The sequence below is a fragment of the Cynocephalus volans genome, chromosome 4 (assembly GCF_027409185.1).
Source record: "Cynocephalus volans isolate mCynVol1 chromosome 4, mCynVol1.pri, whole genome shotgun sequence".
Taxonomy (NCBI): Eukaryota; Metazoa; Chordata; class Mammalia; order Dermoptera; family Cynocephalidae; genus Cynocephalus; species Cynocephalus volans.
The window spans coordinates 155,737,463-155,755,025 of NC_084463.1; the positions used below are offsets into that span (position 1 = coordinate 155,737,463).

General features: G+C 35.4%; 1 protein-coding gene across 2 annotated transcripts in view; it reads right to left on the minus strand.

Annotated features, from left to right (window-relative positions):
* Window positions 1-8,242: 8,242 nt before the first annotated feature.
* Window positions 8,243-17,563, minus strand: part of LOC134377075 (membrane-spanning 4-domains subfamily A member 4A-like) — a 31,563-nt gene continuing 22,242 nt past the window's right edge. Inside the window, exons 4-7 of one of the 2 annotated variants that reach the window (XM_063095691.1) lie at window positions 16,382-16,438; window positions 15,046-15,204; window positions 10,451-10,552; window positions 8,243-8,494 (exon numbers count right to left, since the gene is read on the minus strand). In XM_063095691.1, coding sequence (XP_062951761.1) covers window positions 8,375-8,494; window positions 10,451-10,552; window positions 15,046-15,204; window positions 16,382-16,438 — 438 coding nt within the window. In that variant the 3' untranslated portion in view covers window positions 8,243-8,374. The remainder of the gene's footprint in view (window positions 8,495-10,450; window positions 10,553-15,045; window positions 15,205-16,381; window positions 16,439-17,563) is intronic. The other variant, XM_063095692.1, reaches the window with a different exon arrangement.

Consider the following 17,563-nt stretch of genomic DNA (forward strand, 5'->3'; position numbering starts at 1 on the left):
TCCTCTTTGAAAAAAGAAAATTTTGAGCACTCAATCACATAAAAATTGTAATATACATCATCCAACCCCAAATTATTATACATGCCAAGAAGAAAAAAAGACAACAATGACCAACAGAAAAATCAATCAATAAAAACAGACCTATAAATTACAGAGAAGATATAAATAAAATATAAGTACTTTAAAACATATATTATAAATTTGTGTAAGAATTTCAAGGAAAACATAGACACAATGATTACAAAAATGAGAGGTATAAAAAAGAACCAAATAGAACTTCTAGAGATAAAAACTATAATATATGAAATGAATAAATCACTGTATGGGATTAACAACATATTAAACCTTGCAGAAGAAAAGGTTAGTAAACTTGATGGAAACGGAATCTCTATCGACTTAAGCAAAGGAGGAGGAAAAAGACTACAAAGACTCATAAATCATCAGTAGGACAATGTAAAGTGGTTTAGCATGTGAAATCCAAGCCTAAGAAGAAGAGATCACGGCATTGAAAATTATTTGAAGAAATGGTTAGAATTCCCAAATTTGATAAAAAGTATAAAACAAAAGATCCAAAACAGCTCAACTAACCTCAAGCTGGATGAACAAAACTAAAACTACTCCAAAGTATATTGTAGTTATATTGCTAAAGATAAGCGATAAAATGAAAAGGTTAAAAGCAAAGGAAAAAAACACTGAGCACAAAGATAATTGCAGCTTCTCATCAGATATTATGTAAGTCAGAGACAATGAAAAGACATCATTAGAGTAAAAAGACAAAAGCTGTCAACCTAAGATCCATATTTGTAAAAATAACCATCAAAAATCAAGGAAAATAAAGATGCATTCAAGACATCAAACAAAAAATTCTGAGAATATTTAACACCAGAAAATCTGCAGTACCATGAACATGAAAGGAAGTTTTTCAGATAAAAGTAAAACAATATCAGTTGATAACTTACATATGCAATAAGGAATGAATAATCAAGGTCTAAGGTAAAAGTTCAATATGTTAAGTCAATTGTATTTCTCAATACTGCAAATAACAATTTGGAAAATATATTATATTATTTTATTATGCACACATATTTATGCCATTGTATAGCATAAAATACCCTCACTTATATGCACAGACAAATTTGACAAAATAGGTGCAAGATCTAACCCTAAAAATGACAAAATATTGCTGAGACAGATTGAAGACCTAAATAAATAGAGGGGTATATTCTGTTAATAGATTGGAAAATTCAACATTGCTAAGACGGCAGTTCTTTCCTAATTGACCTATAGATTCAACACACTTCTAATCAAAATCCCAGAAAGTCTTCTTCAGTAAGTTGACAAACTGATTCTACAACTTACATGGAATAATTAAATACCCAGAATAGCATTATCAGTTTTGTTAGTGAAGAAAGGTGATGTAGGACATATGCTCCTGATTTCAAGACTTACTGTAAAGCTACTTCAGCGATGAATAACAAGATACAAAATGAAAGGAAAGGAAATTACTAAAAAAAAGTCTTGAAATAAAATGCATCGGTTTATTCCGTAGCCAGAAGAGTGGCTTTCAATTCATTATTTTCTCCATTCTGGATTGGTCTATATTCTTATTACAAACATATCTCTCTTGATACTCTTTCCACTACGTATAGCAAATTAATAAGATCAAGACTCAGAATGAAAACCAAACCAAAACAAAACAAGAAAACAAGACTTGTGGGAAATGGCAAGTTTTTAAAATAGTTAATTTAAGCCACGGTAAACAACAGATTATATGATGGTCACTATGAACACCTGGGATTATTCTTCCCTAAGTTGTTCCGTGCTCAGTTATCTGACTTGTGGAGTAACGTTAAGGGTGAAACATCAATCTTGCAACTATTGATTGGCCCCTGGTTTTGCATACAGTATTCGGGATTATCATTTTGCCATCTCACAATATAGATATAGCCTATTATAACTGTGATGACAATGATTGAAGTCTTTTTTTTTTTTGTCTTTTTCGTGACGGGCACCCAGCCAGTGAGTGCACCGGCCATTCCCATATAGGATCCGAACCTGCGGCGGGAGCGTCGCCGCGCTCCCAGCGCCGCACTCTCCCGAGTGTGCATGGGCTCGGCCCTGATTGAAGTCTTTTGAGTCTTCTGTTATGCTTACAAATGGTCATTTGATTTCCTGAATATAAATTACTTTTAATAATTGGATGCATGTGTGCTCACGGGAGCTAAGAGAGAAAGGAAGGAAGGAAAGAAAGACCACAGTAGTGCCATGGACTTACAGAGGGAGGGAACATTCCTGGGGCTACATAGTGGAGTGGGGGGTTGAGGAGGAAGGCAGAGGGAGGTTGGGGGATAATTGGCGAGGGACGAGGGGTACAAAAGTAATTTCTGGTAAGGGGTATGCCCCCAGTATGGATCTGGCCCTCACATCATGGGAAGGAGAGGTGACAATTAGCTCTGTATCTCATGAATATTCTTAATAAAAATTAATAATAATAAAAATTGGATGCATGTTTTCTCAATAGATAGAAGTTTTTGCAGCAATGCTTATTGTTATAACTGCTCATTATCAATTGTCCATTTTTTAAAATTGATGAAGACACAAGTCAAAATATTCTTTAATCTTTAATTCTCTTTATTTTTCTTAGAACCTTTGTTGTATAGGACTAGTGAAGAAGAGAAGATTTTAGAGGAAAAGGAATAGAAATCTATGATAACACAAATTTAAATTAGACTGAAGTCTTTACTTTGCTTCATTGAGTTTAAGGGGAAAATATAAGTACCCTTATATTTATATAAAAAGCAGGATTTTTATATAAATATACTTTATAAAAAATATAGTATATATTTTCATATAAAATATAAGTATTTTATGTAAAATACTTATATTTTATACAAAGTAGGATTTTTACAAAGAAATCATTTTCAGGCCGAAGTAGCTTGACTCTACCCGCAGAGGCTGGACTACCTCCAATTAGAATATACCAATAAATGTCACCTTCTGTACTCAAAACCTTAGAACTTGTTTTTAATCTTATAATTCACAGAGTGCAGTACAGAACCAAAATGCTCCATTCATAGTAAGCTCAAGTTTAACCTGGTGACTGGTTGTTGATGAAGTTCCACTCCTGAAGACATTAACAAGAGCCCTTCTGGATCTGACTGTACTTTCTCTAAAAAATATGGTCATGGCCAATTCACAGTCATTAATTACCAGAGCCCCAAAACTCAGATACTTACATACCAACCACTATAAATGAAACTATTGGCCCAACTATTAATTCAGCCAAGCAGCCACTAACTTGCAGTCATTAAGTAGACAGAGAATCAAAATGCCTCTATATCTTATTAATACCAGTTGAGAGCATCTAAAGGAAAGGAATTGGTCTAGATGGGGACCTATCTCTTGAAGATTTGAAGATTTAGGATGTGTGCTGTTGGCAAATTGTAACTGTATTTTCAAAACAAACCTATCCTTTGGCTCTATAAATGTATTTACAATGAAAGTGAGTGGCAGACTACACGCTTTAAAATAACTTTTTGATTTTTTTGTGTATAGTATATATGGAATATTGCCTTTTGATCCAGTTGCTAGCATTCTAAAATTACCTGATTGTGTGTACTTGTGCTGCACTACACTGGCTTAGATTGTATTCTTGTCCCTCACTACATTCATTCTGTCCAAAAAATCCCCTTAGATGGCCAACCAAGAGATATTTCCAAAGCTGCAAGCAGTCCTGATTCCCAAATATACATCAAAGCCACTGGATGACCCACACTGAGTTTTACCTGGACATATTATCGATTTATTTTCCGTAGGTGCACAGCTGATACTTGCAGGAGGATTATCCGTTCCACCTGACTTCATAGCCCTATGCTGCCATGTCATCCCCAACAAGGCATCAGAAGAAATTAAACACTCCTTTCCTAGGGAAAAGGACCTACTACTTTATCCCAATTGCATATTATCACTTACAGTGGAAAAGTGTACCCTATGGTTGGAACCTCATTTTGAATAACTCACAAAGGCTCTTTGGAAGACAGTTTTGTGAAGAGATAACTCCATTTCTATAGGATCTTAGATTATTCTGGTATTAGATCAGATTGGGTAATATTATAAATTCCATTCTCTAAAACTTGACAAGTTAATGAAACTTACCAACTTTCTGCATATCTCTTCTTTCTCACCCTTGCCTTTCACGTAAATATTACTTTTGAGCCTAGCAGGTTCATAAGTCAGAACTATGTGGGAACTATTATCTGTTTCTCTTTCTGCACATTTAAAAGTGACTGCTGTAATGCTCAAATAAAGACTTACCCTAATCAAGTTAGCTTCTCTTATTATTTTATTTTTTACTTTGTTTTTTTGCTTTAATTGTTTAATAAATCTTTATATATTACCTATATAAACTATAACTCAAAGCGATTTACAAATACTAACACCTTTAGTTTTCATAAGAACCTATAAGACAGGGACTACTTTTAAAATCGTACCTTATATATATATAGTTTTGTAATTTTTATAGATGAGAAAACTGAGACAGCATAATGATAAGTTGCTCAATATCACACAGCTAGTAAGTTGTGGAGCATTTAATTATGTGTCTGAAGAGTAATTATTTTTATTGTAAATGTAGCAATAGGAAGCAAAGTCTCATGGGCATTTCCTTACTGTTTACATTCTAATCACATACAGTTAGAACCTAGAATAACCACATGAAGAATGACATGACATGATGTGAAATGCATGCAGGTAGTCTTCTCTAAAAGTTAGAATCATAATATCTTGTTCCAATAGCCCAGAATGTTTGTATGAACTTTTTACAACTAAAAATGCACTACTCTTAAGTTGCTTACATAAATATTAACGTTAAAAGGTTTCTGTACGCAGTAATTCTCCCCAAAGAAGGCATTCTCTGGCCATTTTAAATAAACACATATCAGGAATTATGACTATAGGGTGCTTTATAAAATCCAAGAGAAAGCAAAGAATCAGGTAGTGACTGGTAGGACTTAATATGAACTTTGGCCTTTATTCTGAATTAAAGGGGAAGCCATTGGAGGTTTTTGCCCAGTTATCGCACTATCTGAAGAGTACTATTTTCTGTCTGTATATATTTAAAACCTCAGGGGTTGACACCACTCTAGATACACTTTGACTCAGAGATTCAAAGGACATCATCATGGTCTGATCTTTCATTTGGCACCTCTCAGTTCTGCTCTCCTCTGTAAGCATTTGTCTGTCATAGGATTTATATAGCAGAATGAATGGCTGCCAATAGCAGCAAATTTACCTCCTCACAACCCCACGTCCAATAGGAAAAAGGAAAAAGGGAGACACTCTTTCCTATTCATTGGAAGAAGCATTAGTTTTGATTTAAAATGTATCAGTCCTGCATACAATTGGTTTTTCTTAAGTCACAGGGATACCACAGAACTTCACTCTAGCTAGGTTGATGTAATTCTGCCATTGCCCAGATGTAAGACATAAGTCAACTCCTGAAGCTGGGCATAGAGTCAACTTCACTCCAGAAATAGTGATTCCTTACAAAAAATTCAGGCCATGATTATCAGGACAAGTGGGAATAAATGTTGGATGCCAGGAACTGTAAAACATTAATGTAATACTGGAGAAAAAAATAAGTGAGCTATTACATGTACAATGTAATTAAAAGATTGTAATGAGGCACAGGGATAGAAAAATATCTCTTTTTGATATGGTAAAATGTTAAACAGTTAATGCCAGTGGGTAAGATGGACTGTACAGTAGGTACTATTGGCATAATTGCCAATCAATATGGAAAAATATGTTACATTTACAATATCAAACAATACTAATAAAAATAAATACAAAGACAAAACTATTAAGCAAAGGAAGAAAATACAAAAGAAAATCCTGTAAAATTGGGATTAAAAAAACTTATCCACGCAATTAAAAATATTAAAAATCATATACGAAGTGATAAAAATATCTCTATATTACAATAAAAAATAATTTTATAGCCAAAGACAGCACAAATAACTGTCAAAGAAAAATAGCTGACTAAAGAAAACAATTGAACCATGGCATATGGCATATAGATGACTGTTTAGTATCGTTAATATGAAAATACCTATACATAATAAGTAAAAAAGAAAATGAACAAATAACTCCCAGAAATAGAAAAATGGCCAAAAATATATGCTGCAGTTAATAAGGAACTCAACTGAAGTGGCTTAAATCATAAAAATGCTTATTAAAATTCAGAGTTAGAATGAGCTTCATGATTGAGCTTCTTAACCAGGGGATTAAGGACCCGTCTTATTTCCATTTCTCGCAATTTCCATTTTATTTTATCTTTATCTTAAAGCTTGTTCCTTTATAGACATTCACATATGCCAGTAAATAAGTTAGGTTACCTGTATTCTCACTGATGTCCAGAAAGAAGTATAGAATATCTATATTGACATAAAAGCAATAGTTTTGAGGTTCACCCTGACGGGCCTTGCTAGATTACTGTCCAATCTCCAACCAAGAAAATAGAATTTCTCAATTGACTTTTCCTGGGTATTGTCAATCTGTGGAGCTGGAGAAGGTGGACAGCTTGGCATTGAGAGAAAGGGGGCCTCATATTCCCATGAAAAGTATGCACAAAGGAAGAGTGGATACTACAAAAATATGTGAGTATAGCACAGAATACATAATATAGAAAAATACGCTGGGTTAAAAAATATCAATGTCCATGAAAATGCAATGACCTTTTTTCTTCTATCATAATGAAAATATCACTTCCTCAAAAAGATCTCTTTTGGTTACTCTAATGCTCCACGTCTCCCACCACCACTACTCACAACCACTCTGTAGCCCATTAATATGCTTTATGTTCCACTTAACTTCTAACACCATAAGAAAATATTTTGATTCATTGTTTATATGTTAATTTATGTCCTTCCTTATAAAAGTGTCACCTACAAGAGAGAAAGGACATGGTCTCTCTTGTTCACCATTACTTTCTCTATGCTCAAAATAACATCTGCCTCATCATAGACACTTTGTAAATATGTGTTGAATAAAATGATGAGTTTATATATATATAAGAATACATATATGTGCACATATATTCATGTATATGTATAAATTAAAACTTTTATAAGGAATTTATTTACTTTTAATTGAAACATATAGATTGTAAATATTTGTGGGGTACAGAGTTACAGTTCAATACATGTATACAATGTGTGATAATCAAATCAGGGCAATTAACACATTCATCATAGTGAAACTTTACTATTTCTTTGAGCTGAGAACATTTGATCTGCCCTCTTCTAGCCACTTGAGGACATACAATAAGTTGTCTTTTGGGGTTCAGTACATGCCAGTCAGTACTGGTTGCTTTGCTTATACTACACCAAGTAATTATCACAGGTCAATGAGCCAGGTGATATCTTCCTGAGGAAAAATGAAGCACAGAGAAATTCTGTGATATGTCCATGGCACATGGTAAGCAAATGAGAGATATACAATTTTTAAGATGAAAATCCAGGGTTGACTGATTAGAAAGCCCACTTTCTTTATCACCACACAATATTTCCCAACATGAGTACTTAGATTTTTCCCCACCCTATCGCATCTGAATGGGAAGTAGGTAGCACATAAACATATTGCTTCTAATTTTATTTGATTTATTTTTGCTCTGTAATAACAAAAAGCAAATGTATTTAATGAACATTCAGTAAATACCATGTATTGTGCGATCTCATATATGGCACTGGATACACACTTGATTAAGACATAATTGTGCCCATTAGGAGGTAAAGGGGGGAGAAAGAGAGAGAGAGAGAATATAAGTTGAATATGATCCATGATATGATTTTATTCCATGTGTACTTAAAATCAAATAATGGTTTGAGCACATACAAGGACTGACTGTGCTATTCCAAGGTACTTGGTGTGGGAGAAGGAAAACAGGAGAAGAAAAGGTGGGGGGGGGGGTCATGTATCCCAACTTCCTGAAGGCAAAAGCATTTTGTGTCCCCTAAGGTGGGGGGTAGGGGTAGTCACACAAGCGGGAGGAATATTAGCAGAGGAGCAGAAACATGTAGTCTGCATGGAGGCCTCATTTCAGCAATATTTTTTGACCTTTTACTGCCAAATCTTATTTACCAATTTAATGCCCTTTTATAAAATCCCAAAGATAGGTGAAAAATTTTCAAGTGCTGTTGACCAATTAAATGCATAACTTATTTATTTAACTTCTAATGCTGTGATAAAGATCCAGTAAAATAAATTGTTGAGTTCTTGGAAAAAAAAAAAATGAGAACATGATTTTGAAGTAAATTGGATATATATATCAGAGTTAGATTCTGGTACTTTCCCATGCGGGCTGCTTGCAAGGAAGTCAGTATAGATTTTCTGGAACATTTTTCTGTTGATTTGATGGTGGCACTAAACCTCCTTTAAATGGTGCAGGAGATGCTGTTTCTGCCATGTGAGGATTTGATGGTACAATTAACACAACCTGTGAAATCAATCAGAATGCCAAAATGAGACACCCAAATAACCTCACGATTTCCCTTTCCTGCCCACATGTCATCATTATTAGAGTTTAGTCTTTTTTCTTTGAGTTCAGCCTCAAAATTAATCTTGTAGGACTTCTCAGGCATTGTTTAGATAAGGCCAGATCTAAGACACACATTCAGTGATAGCTCTTGGCCTGAGATGCTGATAGCTGTTACTAGGTCTTGCAAGTGGATCAATCTTATATGTGGATGACGATGTTCAACAAGTTGGGTGAACCCAGGCGTCACGGAAAATACAGAGCTTTTCTTCCAAACTAGGCTGCTCCTCCTAATGCCAACCGCATACCATGATTTGCTGGCTATGAATAAAGCATTGCAAAAACCACACTGGCCCACAACGGCAGGAATCATCACAAAACTAAGAAAAACTGTAATGATTCTTCCACAAACTCAGTGTGACACGGGGTTGATTAGGGGCAGTGGGGAACCAGAAGAAGATGGAGACTTAGGTATTCTATGCCCCAAAGCCACTGCTCTTCTGGACTCACACCACGAAACTAGTGAAAGCAACATTTCCCAGCTCTATCTGCATAACTACATTAGGAGCAGAAGAGAAGACAGGCCTAAATATTACCATCTGAAGATCACTAAGCAGTTTTCCCCCATGCCCAAATGCTCCACTAAATGAAATTATAAAATGACTGATAATCACTGAGAAACCTTCACTTCTAGGGTCTCAATACAAAATCCCACTACTAGAGTTAATGTGATTTAGTCCTTTTTTCCACTGTGGGAAAGGGCCGTGGCAGTGTGGGATCTGGTGTTGCCTGGGAGCCTCCAAAGAAGGTAAAACACTACAAAAGGTTGAAAACGAGTACCAGAAACACAATCGCATCAAAATACTATTATTTTGGAGGACGTCCCCACCCTATTGTTCCCAGGGCCTGTTTCTTGGTCTCTTCTCTCCTTCCATTTCTCATTTCTTTCTCTTCCTGCCATTCTTTCTGCTTAGCACCCAGGAGGATCTGCTGCAGGTCTCAGGGTAAGAGAATGGGCAGGTGTGCACAAACTGATAGAGAAGTTTGCAACCCTGATGTTTCTTAATAGGCCAGGAAAGCTTGGTGGGATAGAATAATAGAGTGAAATCTGACACTTTTTGAGGACCTCTCCATTGTGAAGTATCCTCTGATCTGGACTCAGAGGAGATACCCTTTGAGACAGTAAAGATGGGGATAACAGCTTATCTTTAGCCATTGTGGTAGGCAGGAATCTAAGATGACACTCAATGACCCACCCTCTTGTGCTTCTTTCCCCTTAAGTGAAGGTGGAACCTGTGCATATGATGGAATAGCACTCCTATGAGTAGGTACTGATAAGTTGACTTTGAGTATATCAAAAAAGGCATTATTCTGAATGGACCTAACCTAATCGTGCCAACCCTTTATAAGGGCCTGAAAGCTTCAGAGACTTTGACTCTCCTGCTGATTTCAAAGAGGAAGTACATTGTCATGAATTTTAAAGCTGAGAGGATATGAGTTCTCCCACATGAGCATGGAAAAGGACCAGAAGTTCCGATGAGACCACAATCCTAGCCAACTTCTTTTTTTTTTTTTTGGACCAGTAAGGGGATCGCAACCCTCAGCACAGTGTTGTCTGCACCACGCTCAGCAAGGAAGCGCCCCGGCCATCCCCATACAGGATCCGAACCCACGGCCTCGGCACTACCAGCGCCGCACTCTCCCGAGTGAGCCACGGAGCCGGCCCCTAGCCAACTTCTTAATTACAGGATTGTAAGACCCTGAACAGAGGACCCAGCTAAGATGTGCCCAGATTCTGGACCCATGGAAACAGACAGATAATAAACTTGTGTTGTTTTAAAGCTTTAAATGTCTGTAATTGATTACACAGCAATATAAAACTAATACAGACATCTTAAAGGGAAGCCCAATACTCACCCCACCAGGGTTACAACAGGTTGCTTTACATCCAAAGGCAGAGAGAGACACAGCAATGCAGAACTCCAGCACACTTAAAATGAGCACCATAGCCTCCAGACCCTGAGAAAAAGCAATATAGAGAGGAATAGAAATGACATGTTCCAAACATTTACCACTAATTACAATGCCAGAGGAGGAAAATCACTGGCAAAGAGTCAAGAAAACTAGCTTCTAATTGCAGCAAAACACTTGTCCAATTCTTGGTTTGCTGGATGCCACTTCTCGTTTTTTTCACTGATAAAATAATCACAGGTTTTTTTCCTTGGCTCATTACTTTTTAGTGCTATTGTGAGCACAGAGTGAGAGTGCTTTAAAAATGGGGAAATGGATTTATCACCTTAGTCTTTTCAAGCACTATGAATTCCATGTAGCTGACACAATAATATCCCATATCTTAGTGATTGTAGGCAGAATAATCATCACCTAAGGAAGTTCACATCTTAATCCCTTGAACCTGTGAATATGTCGGTTACACAGCAAAGGGGAATTAAATTTGCAGATGGAATTAAGGTTGAATATTAGCTGAGGTGGGGTATTATCCTGAATTGTTCAGATGGGTCCAAAGCAATGACAGAATCCTTATAAGTGGAAGCAGAAGGCAGAAGAGGCGAAGTCCAAGAGAGATTTGAAGATGCTGCACCTGCTTAATTCAAAGACAGAGGATGCAGTGAAAACCCAAGGATTGAAGGAAGCTTCTAGAAGCCAGAAAAGGCAAGAAAACTGATTTACTCCTTTGAGCATCTAGAAAGAAATGCAGCCCTGTCAACACTCTGATTTTAGCCTAGTGAGACCCATTTTAAACTTCTGATCTCCAAAACTACTATCAATTCGTATTGTCTTAGGCTGCTAAACTTGTAGTAATTTGTTAAAACATTAAGAAACTGATGCAACAATAAATAAGTTAGTCCCTCTTTAATCCATCCCTCAAGAGAACTGATTTTAGGTCTAGTTTTCAGCCAACACATATGGCTGAATTTGAGGAACATTGGGCAGTGTTCTTGTTCCTAATAATTTTACCCTGGATTGATTCCTGGGATTTTTTGGTTTGAATATTTTGTCTTTTTCTTTCCCTGAATAGGGATAGTCCCTCTGCTGTGGAAGAGCAAATAGATCAGGAGTCCCAGACATGAGTAACACAAACTCAAGTGGACCTTGAGAATATTTGCATTCATTGTTTCTTTATTTCTCATGCCTTCAACAGGTTCAGTAGACTCTGTTTCAGGCACTGTTGTAGGCTCAGAAGATAGAGCAGCAAACAAAACAGGCAATTTCCTATCCTCAAGGATTTACTATCTGTAAGAGGCCAGATAGCATATATTTTAGGTTTTGTAGACCATAAATTCTCTGTCACAAATACTCAGCTCTGCAGTTATAACACAAAAACAACTATACACAATAAGTAAATAAATGGGCATAGCTATATTTCAATAAAGCTTTATTTACAAAAACAGCTGGGCTTCCAACAAAAAGCAAACAACTGTGTGTGTGTGCATCTGTATATGTGTATATATGTATATGTGTGTATATGTACATATATGAATATGTAAATACACTAATATGTATGTGTATTAGATATACATATATTAGTTTGAGCCATATTAAACCACTGTCTTTCCAGCTCAAGTATACTTGACCATTGGCAATTTCATATAGTTCTGCCTAGTTGCAGGTAGTATGCTCTCTAATTACTCTTTTCTACAAAGAGCTTAACTTTTTTCTAAACCTCTTTTTAGAGTTATATGTTTTCCATTGTTTTTATCTTTTTCTCCCAAGAGGACTGGAGCTTCTTGATGGTAGGGAGCTGTTCTCCTTGTTATGTCTTCTTGAGTGCCAGCCGTAGTACTAGTTATAAAAGAGACTCAGAAGCTTGTGGACTGACACTATAGGTGCCCAGGTAAAAACAGACTTGATGCTTCAGATCCCAGGAAGCCCTTATGGAGGTCCTCTGCTATACGGACAGGCAGGAAAAATGTTCACACAATTAATAGCAATTCATAATGGCCTTTGCGGAAAAGCAGTTGAGATAAATGCAGAACCAGCTACATAATTGACAGGTTCTCTTGTGAAAAAATTAAAGTTAAGAATTTTAAGACAGTAACAGCAGGGCATTAAACCCAGTGCAGAGCTCTTCTAACTGTGAAGTCCTGAGTAACTACATAGGTCCCATGCTCATGAAATCAGCCTTAGGAAACCAGTCAATCCAGATTTTGTTTCTATTGTTGTGCCATTAAAGTCTGTGTTTCAATAAAAATTAATTAATTAATTAGTTAATTAATTAATCAAGTCTTTCTATTTAAAAAGTCACATAGTTACTAATTGTTGAATGTGGCATAGCATATCATGAAAAAAAATCTATGAGTGGAGAGATCTTCAGAAACTGAAATTAATGTTCTTCTTCAGGTTAACTGCATAGCACAATAGTAAATGGTAGGGGGGTTAAAGGAAGGAAGTTCCAGAGTCAGAGCTTTCTTTTGCCCACTTCTAAATAAGTGGCCTTGGGAAAATTTGTCAAGTTCTGTGAGAAGCTTTCTTTTCTTACTTTGAGTGAGTAGCAAGAAATAAAATTGCTTACTATAAAAACTGTTAGAAATCTTAAGGGTTTAGCAAAGACACCACAAGGAGTTTTTGTGGTGTGAACATACAGCCTTCAAGACTTATGTAAGATTAGTTATGAATGAAGTAAAGACAATGCATTTGATTCTGCATAATAAGATGGTGAGACTGTTGAGTTTCCACATTTAGGTTAGGGAAGACCATGAAGGAAAGAACTTAGTAGCATGATGAGAGGCTGGAAGCTCATATGAAGGGAAAAAACAGAAAATGTGGTGGTGTTGAGAATGAGCAATAGACTTTTTAAATAGTAAATAATTAATTTTGCATTTTACTCTGCTATGATGTGTTGCAACAATTCTTCCTTTCTGCACTTACCCAGCGGCCCAAAACTTCAAGAAGTTTTAGTACCTACAAACTATGTGTAAGTGGTAATTTTCAGAATAAAGCAATTAGTATAGCATTTAGATGAGGGCAAGTGGTACAGAAAAGTAGTAAAATACTAAATGGAGATTGAGAATTTGCAGCTAAATATTGAGGGTAAAAGAGGTTAACTTTGCAAGAACATCCAAAGATGTTGGGGGGGGGTATGGGGTTACTCACTACTTGTAGGATAATGTTCAAGACAATTTCACTTTATTATTAGAGAACCATGCAATTTCATCAGGCTCAATCAGGAAGCCCTAGGGGCATGTAGAGACTGAATCTGGGCTCCATTTTTAGAGGGGATAACAGTCATACTGATTGGTGTTTAAAAATTCAACAGGTGCAACCCAATTAAAAAATGGGCAAAAGAGCTAAGTAGGCATTTCTCTAAGGAAGATATACAAATGGCCAACAGACATATGAAAAAATGCTCAACATCACTCAGCATCAGGGAAATGCAAATCAAAACCACACTGAGATACCATCTAACCCCAGTTAGGATGGCTAAAATCCAAAAGACTCTGAACGATAAATGCTGGCGAGGTTGCGGAGAAAAAGGAACTCTCATACATTGTTGGTGGGACTGCAAAATGGTGCAGCCTCTATGGAAAATGGTATGGAGGTTCCTCAAACAATTGCAGATAGATCTACCATACGACCCAGCTATCCCACTGTTGGGAATATACCCAGAGGAATGGAAATCATCAAGTCGAAGGTATACCTGTTCCCCAATGTTCATCGCAGCACTCTTTACAATAGCCAAGAGTTGGAACCAGCCCAAATGCCCATCATCAGATGAGTGGATACGGAAAATGTGGTACATCTACACAATGGAATACTACTCAGCTATAAAAACGAATGAAATACTGCCATTTGCAACAACATGGATGGACCTCGAGAGAATTATACTAAGTGAAACAAGTCAGGCACAGAAAGAGAAATACCACATGTTCTCACTTATTGGTGGGAGCTAAAAATTAATATATAAATTCACACACACACACACACACACACACACAAAAAAAAAAAAAAAACCGGGGGGGGGGGGAAGAAGATATAACAACCACAATTACTTGAAGTTGATACGACAAGCAAACAGAAAGGACATTGTTGCGGGGGAGGGGGGGAGGGAGAAGGGAGGGAGGTTTTGGTGATGGGGAGCAATAATCAGTCACAATGTATATCAACAAAATAAAGTTTTTAAAAAATAATAATAAAAAAAAGAAAAGAAAAAAAAAAGTTACACCACAAAAATAAATAAATAAATAAATAAATAAAATAAATAAAAATTCAACAGGAAAAATTATGCAAGATGCCAGCATAGTAACTATTAGGGAAGAGGTGTTCTGTAACTATGAACTCTCTTCTCACCTTGCCTCATCACATATAGAAGAGGAACAAAGAGAGAGATGAGATGTGGACCAGACTCCTAAATGAAAGTCCGTTCTACTTCTCAATCAATTCCAACTTCCAAAGTGATTCAGGAGTCAGAGAATGTTGATTGTTGCTTTTGCCAGAGCCAGTGCTCCTCAGACTTTCTTCCACAACAGTAACCCATGAAAACAGAAAGAACTCACCATTAAAATTGATGTGGTCATGGAGCAATCATCCGAATTCTTGCTATAGCTACATCCATAGTAAGAGTAAGAAAACATACTCAAGCTTATTGCGCTGATTATAATCCCTACTACAGCCAACACGGAGCTGGTGATGTTCAATCCTAGGCTACCTTGGACCTAGAAAGGAAGAAAATCCAATTGACAATCCAACAACATCCTCAGGTATATCTCCATCAATCACTTTAGGCCCTTCACTTCTTTCTCAACACATTCCATCTTCTCTATCTTGGTTATTTCAATATTCTCCTAACTTTTTTTAAATAGTAGTTTCAATTCTAATCTCTTTCTAAAACACAAAAATGATCATGTTATTCCCAGGCTTAAATCTTCATATGAATTTTGTCAGCACACGAGGCAAACTCCAAATCTCCTAAGCAGGGCTTTCAAGGTCCTTTACACGTTACCTGGACAGACCCATCTGTGTCCATTTCCTAACATGCCCTGCTTCAAGTGCCTGGTCTCCCATCATTTTTTAAATGTTGCTTGTCTCAATGCCTTTTGCATATTTTCTGTCTCTGCTGAGTACTCCTTTCTGCACATTTTCTTCTCGTGAGTGAAAGTATGAAGACTTTTTATAAGAACTAAAATTGCTCAGGAATGTGCCAAAGGTTTAGTGTGGCTGTAGCATGAGGTACATTTTAATAGTTATAGCTGGAGGAGATGCTAAGGAGGCAGGATGAAGCCAGATTTGGAAAGGCCATATTGACTGTACTCCAAAGTTTAATATTTTTCTTTTGAGCAAAGAAAACTCAAATCTGGTCCTTAGACAAGAAAAACATTCATTGAGATCTGGACTTTTGTTTCTCCTTGACTTATGAAAGACATATTGGCATGAGCGTTATGTTTTAAATTTGCCTTTTCTTATGTAATAGCCTTATTGCAAATTTCTTTTATTAAAAACTCTAAACACTTTTTGCATGCAGTTGAAATACATATTTTAATCATCAGTCAATAAATATTATGTGTGAAAAATACTTGGTGCCACTGTTCTCATCAGCTGGATCTCAAGCTTCAGGGCTTGTTTGACTGATCTCAGAAATCCTCTGTATCTTTATAAAGATTCACTCAGCAACTACCTTGTCAAAAAATTCAGTCCCATGACAGTAATTCTATCATCAGCCAATTGTCTGTTACAATTTTTGCAAGACAGATCCAATTAGGTAAAACTCACAATCTCTACTTATTTTTAAAAAACAAAGAAAAAAACATTTTATATTCTTTCACAATGCCTATTAGATTAAATGCTTCCTCTTTTGATGTCAAAAAATAAAAATTAAAAAGATATATTACTCACCAGACCTTTTGTTGTTCTCATGCCTGCTGCAATTGACAAGGATCCTGAAATAATAAACTAGAAATAAGAGGAAAAATTCAGGTAAAAAATCTTTAACAAATGTCAAAATCATAATTTACTAGAGCTTACCTTAAATAAGATAGGTAGGTTAAGATGACCAATTATCATAGAAGAAACACAAAAGTTTGGAAATAATTTTCTCTTTTCCCAGAAAGAACAGAGAAATTCTACCAGATAGATCCATGGAAGAGTTTATCAAGCTTTTCGAAAAACATCTAGTTGCGATGGTATTAAAACTTTTTGAGAGCATTTAAATATAAAGCTTACAAATCCCTGGTATAAAGTAATCTCGATATCGTACCAAAATTGAGTAAAATAATCAAGCAGAAAAGAAACCAAAAACTATTCTCATCTAAAATGTCTATTAAAAGTTGTAAATAAAATAGTAGCAAGTAAAAATGTTTAATTCCTTATTAGATGATGACTAGAATATACTAGTACATTTAATTCCATCAATTAGGTAATTATTTTCCACTTAGCTAAAATGGCTAGAGTCAAGTTGGTCAAAATCTCTGCCTTATACTCTTTGACTGTTCACATTTCTTAGTTTGCTTTCTAAATTTGATTTCAGAATTTTCAAAAGTTATAACAATACCCAAAAAACTGAACTAATTAAATAGCTTGATAAATTTCCTCAACAAATTCCTAAATACCAAGACATGGGGATGATTCATGTAAAATCATGAATCGTGATTTTTTTTTCCAAGAGGTGATTCACCTCTTGGAAAAAAATAGCAGAGAGAATAATCCATCATAATATATGAAATAAATCGTGAATATGTGGGATGGTCCTTCAAATATACAGATATTTTTAATATTGAAATATTATTATAATTAATATTACAATATTATTAATTTTATAATATTATTAATATCAATAATATTTTTAATAATTTTATGATATTATTAATATCAATAATATTTTTAATAATTTTATGATATTATTAATATCAATAATATTTTTAATAATTTTGTGATATTATTAATATTAATAATATTTTTAATATTGAAATATTATTATAATTAATAAAATTAAGAAGAAAATCACATGCTAATTACTATTCTTGTTTACAATGTTAAGACATTCAATATAATTCAACATTATCATTGACTTAAACATTA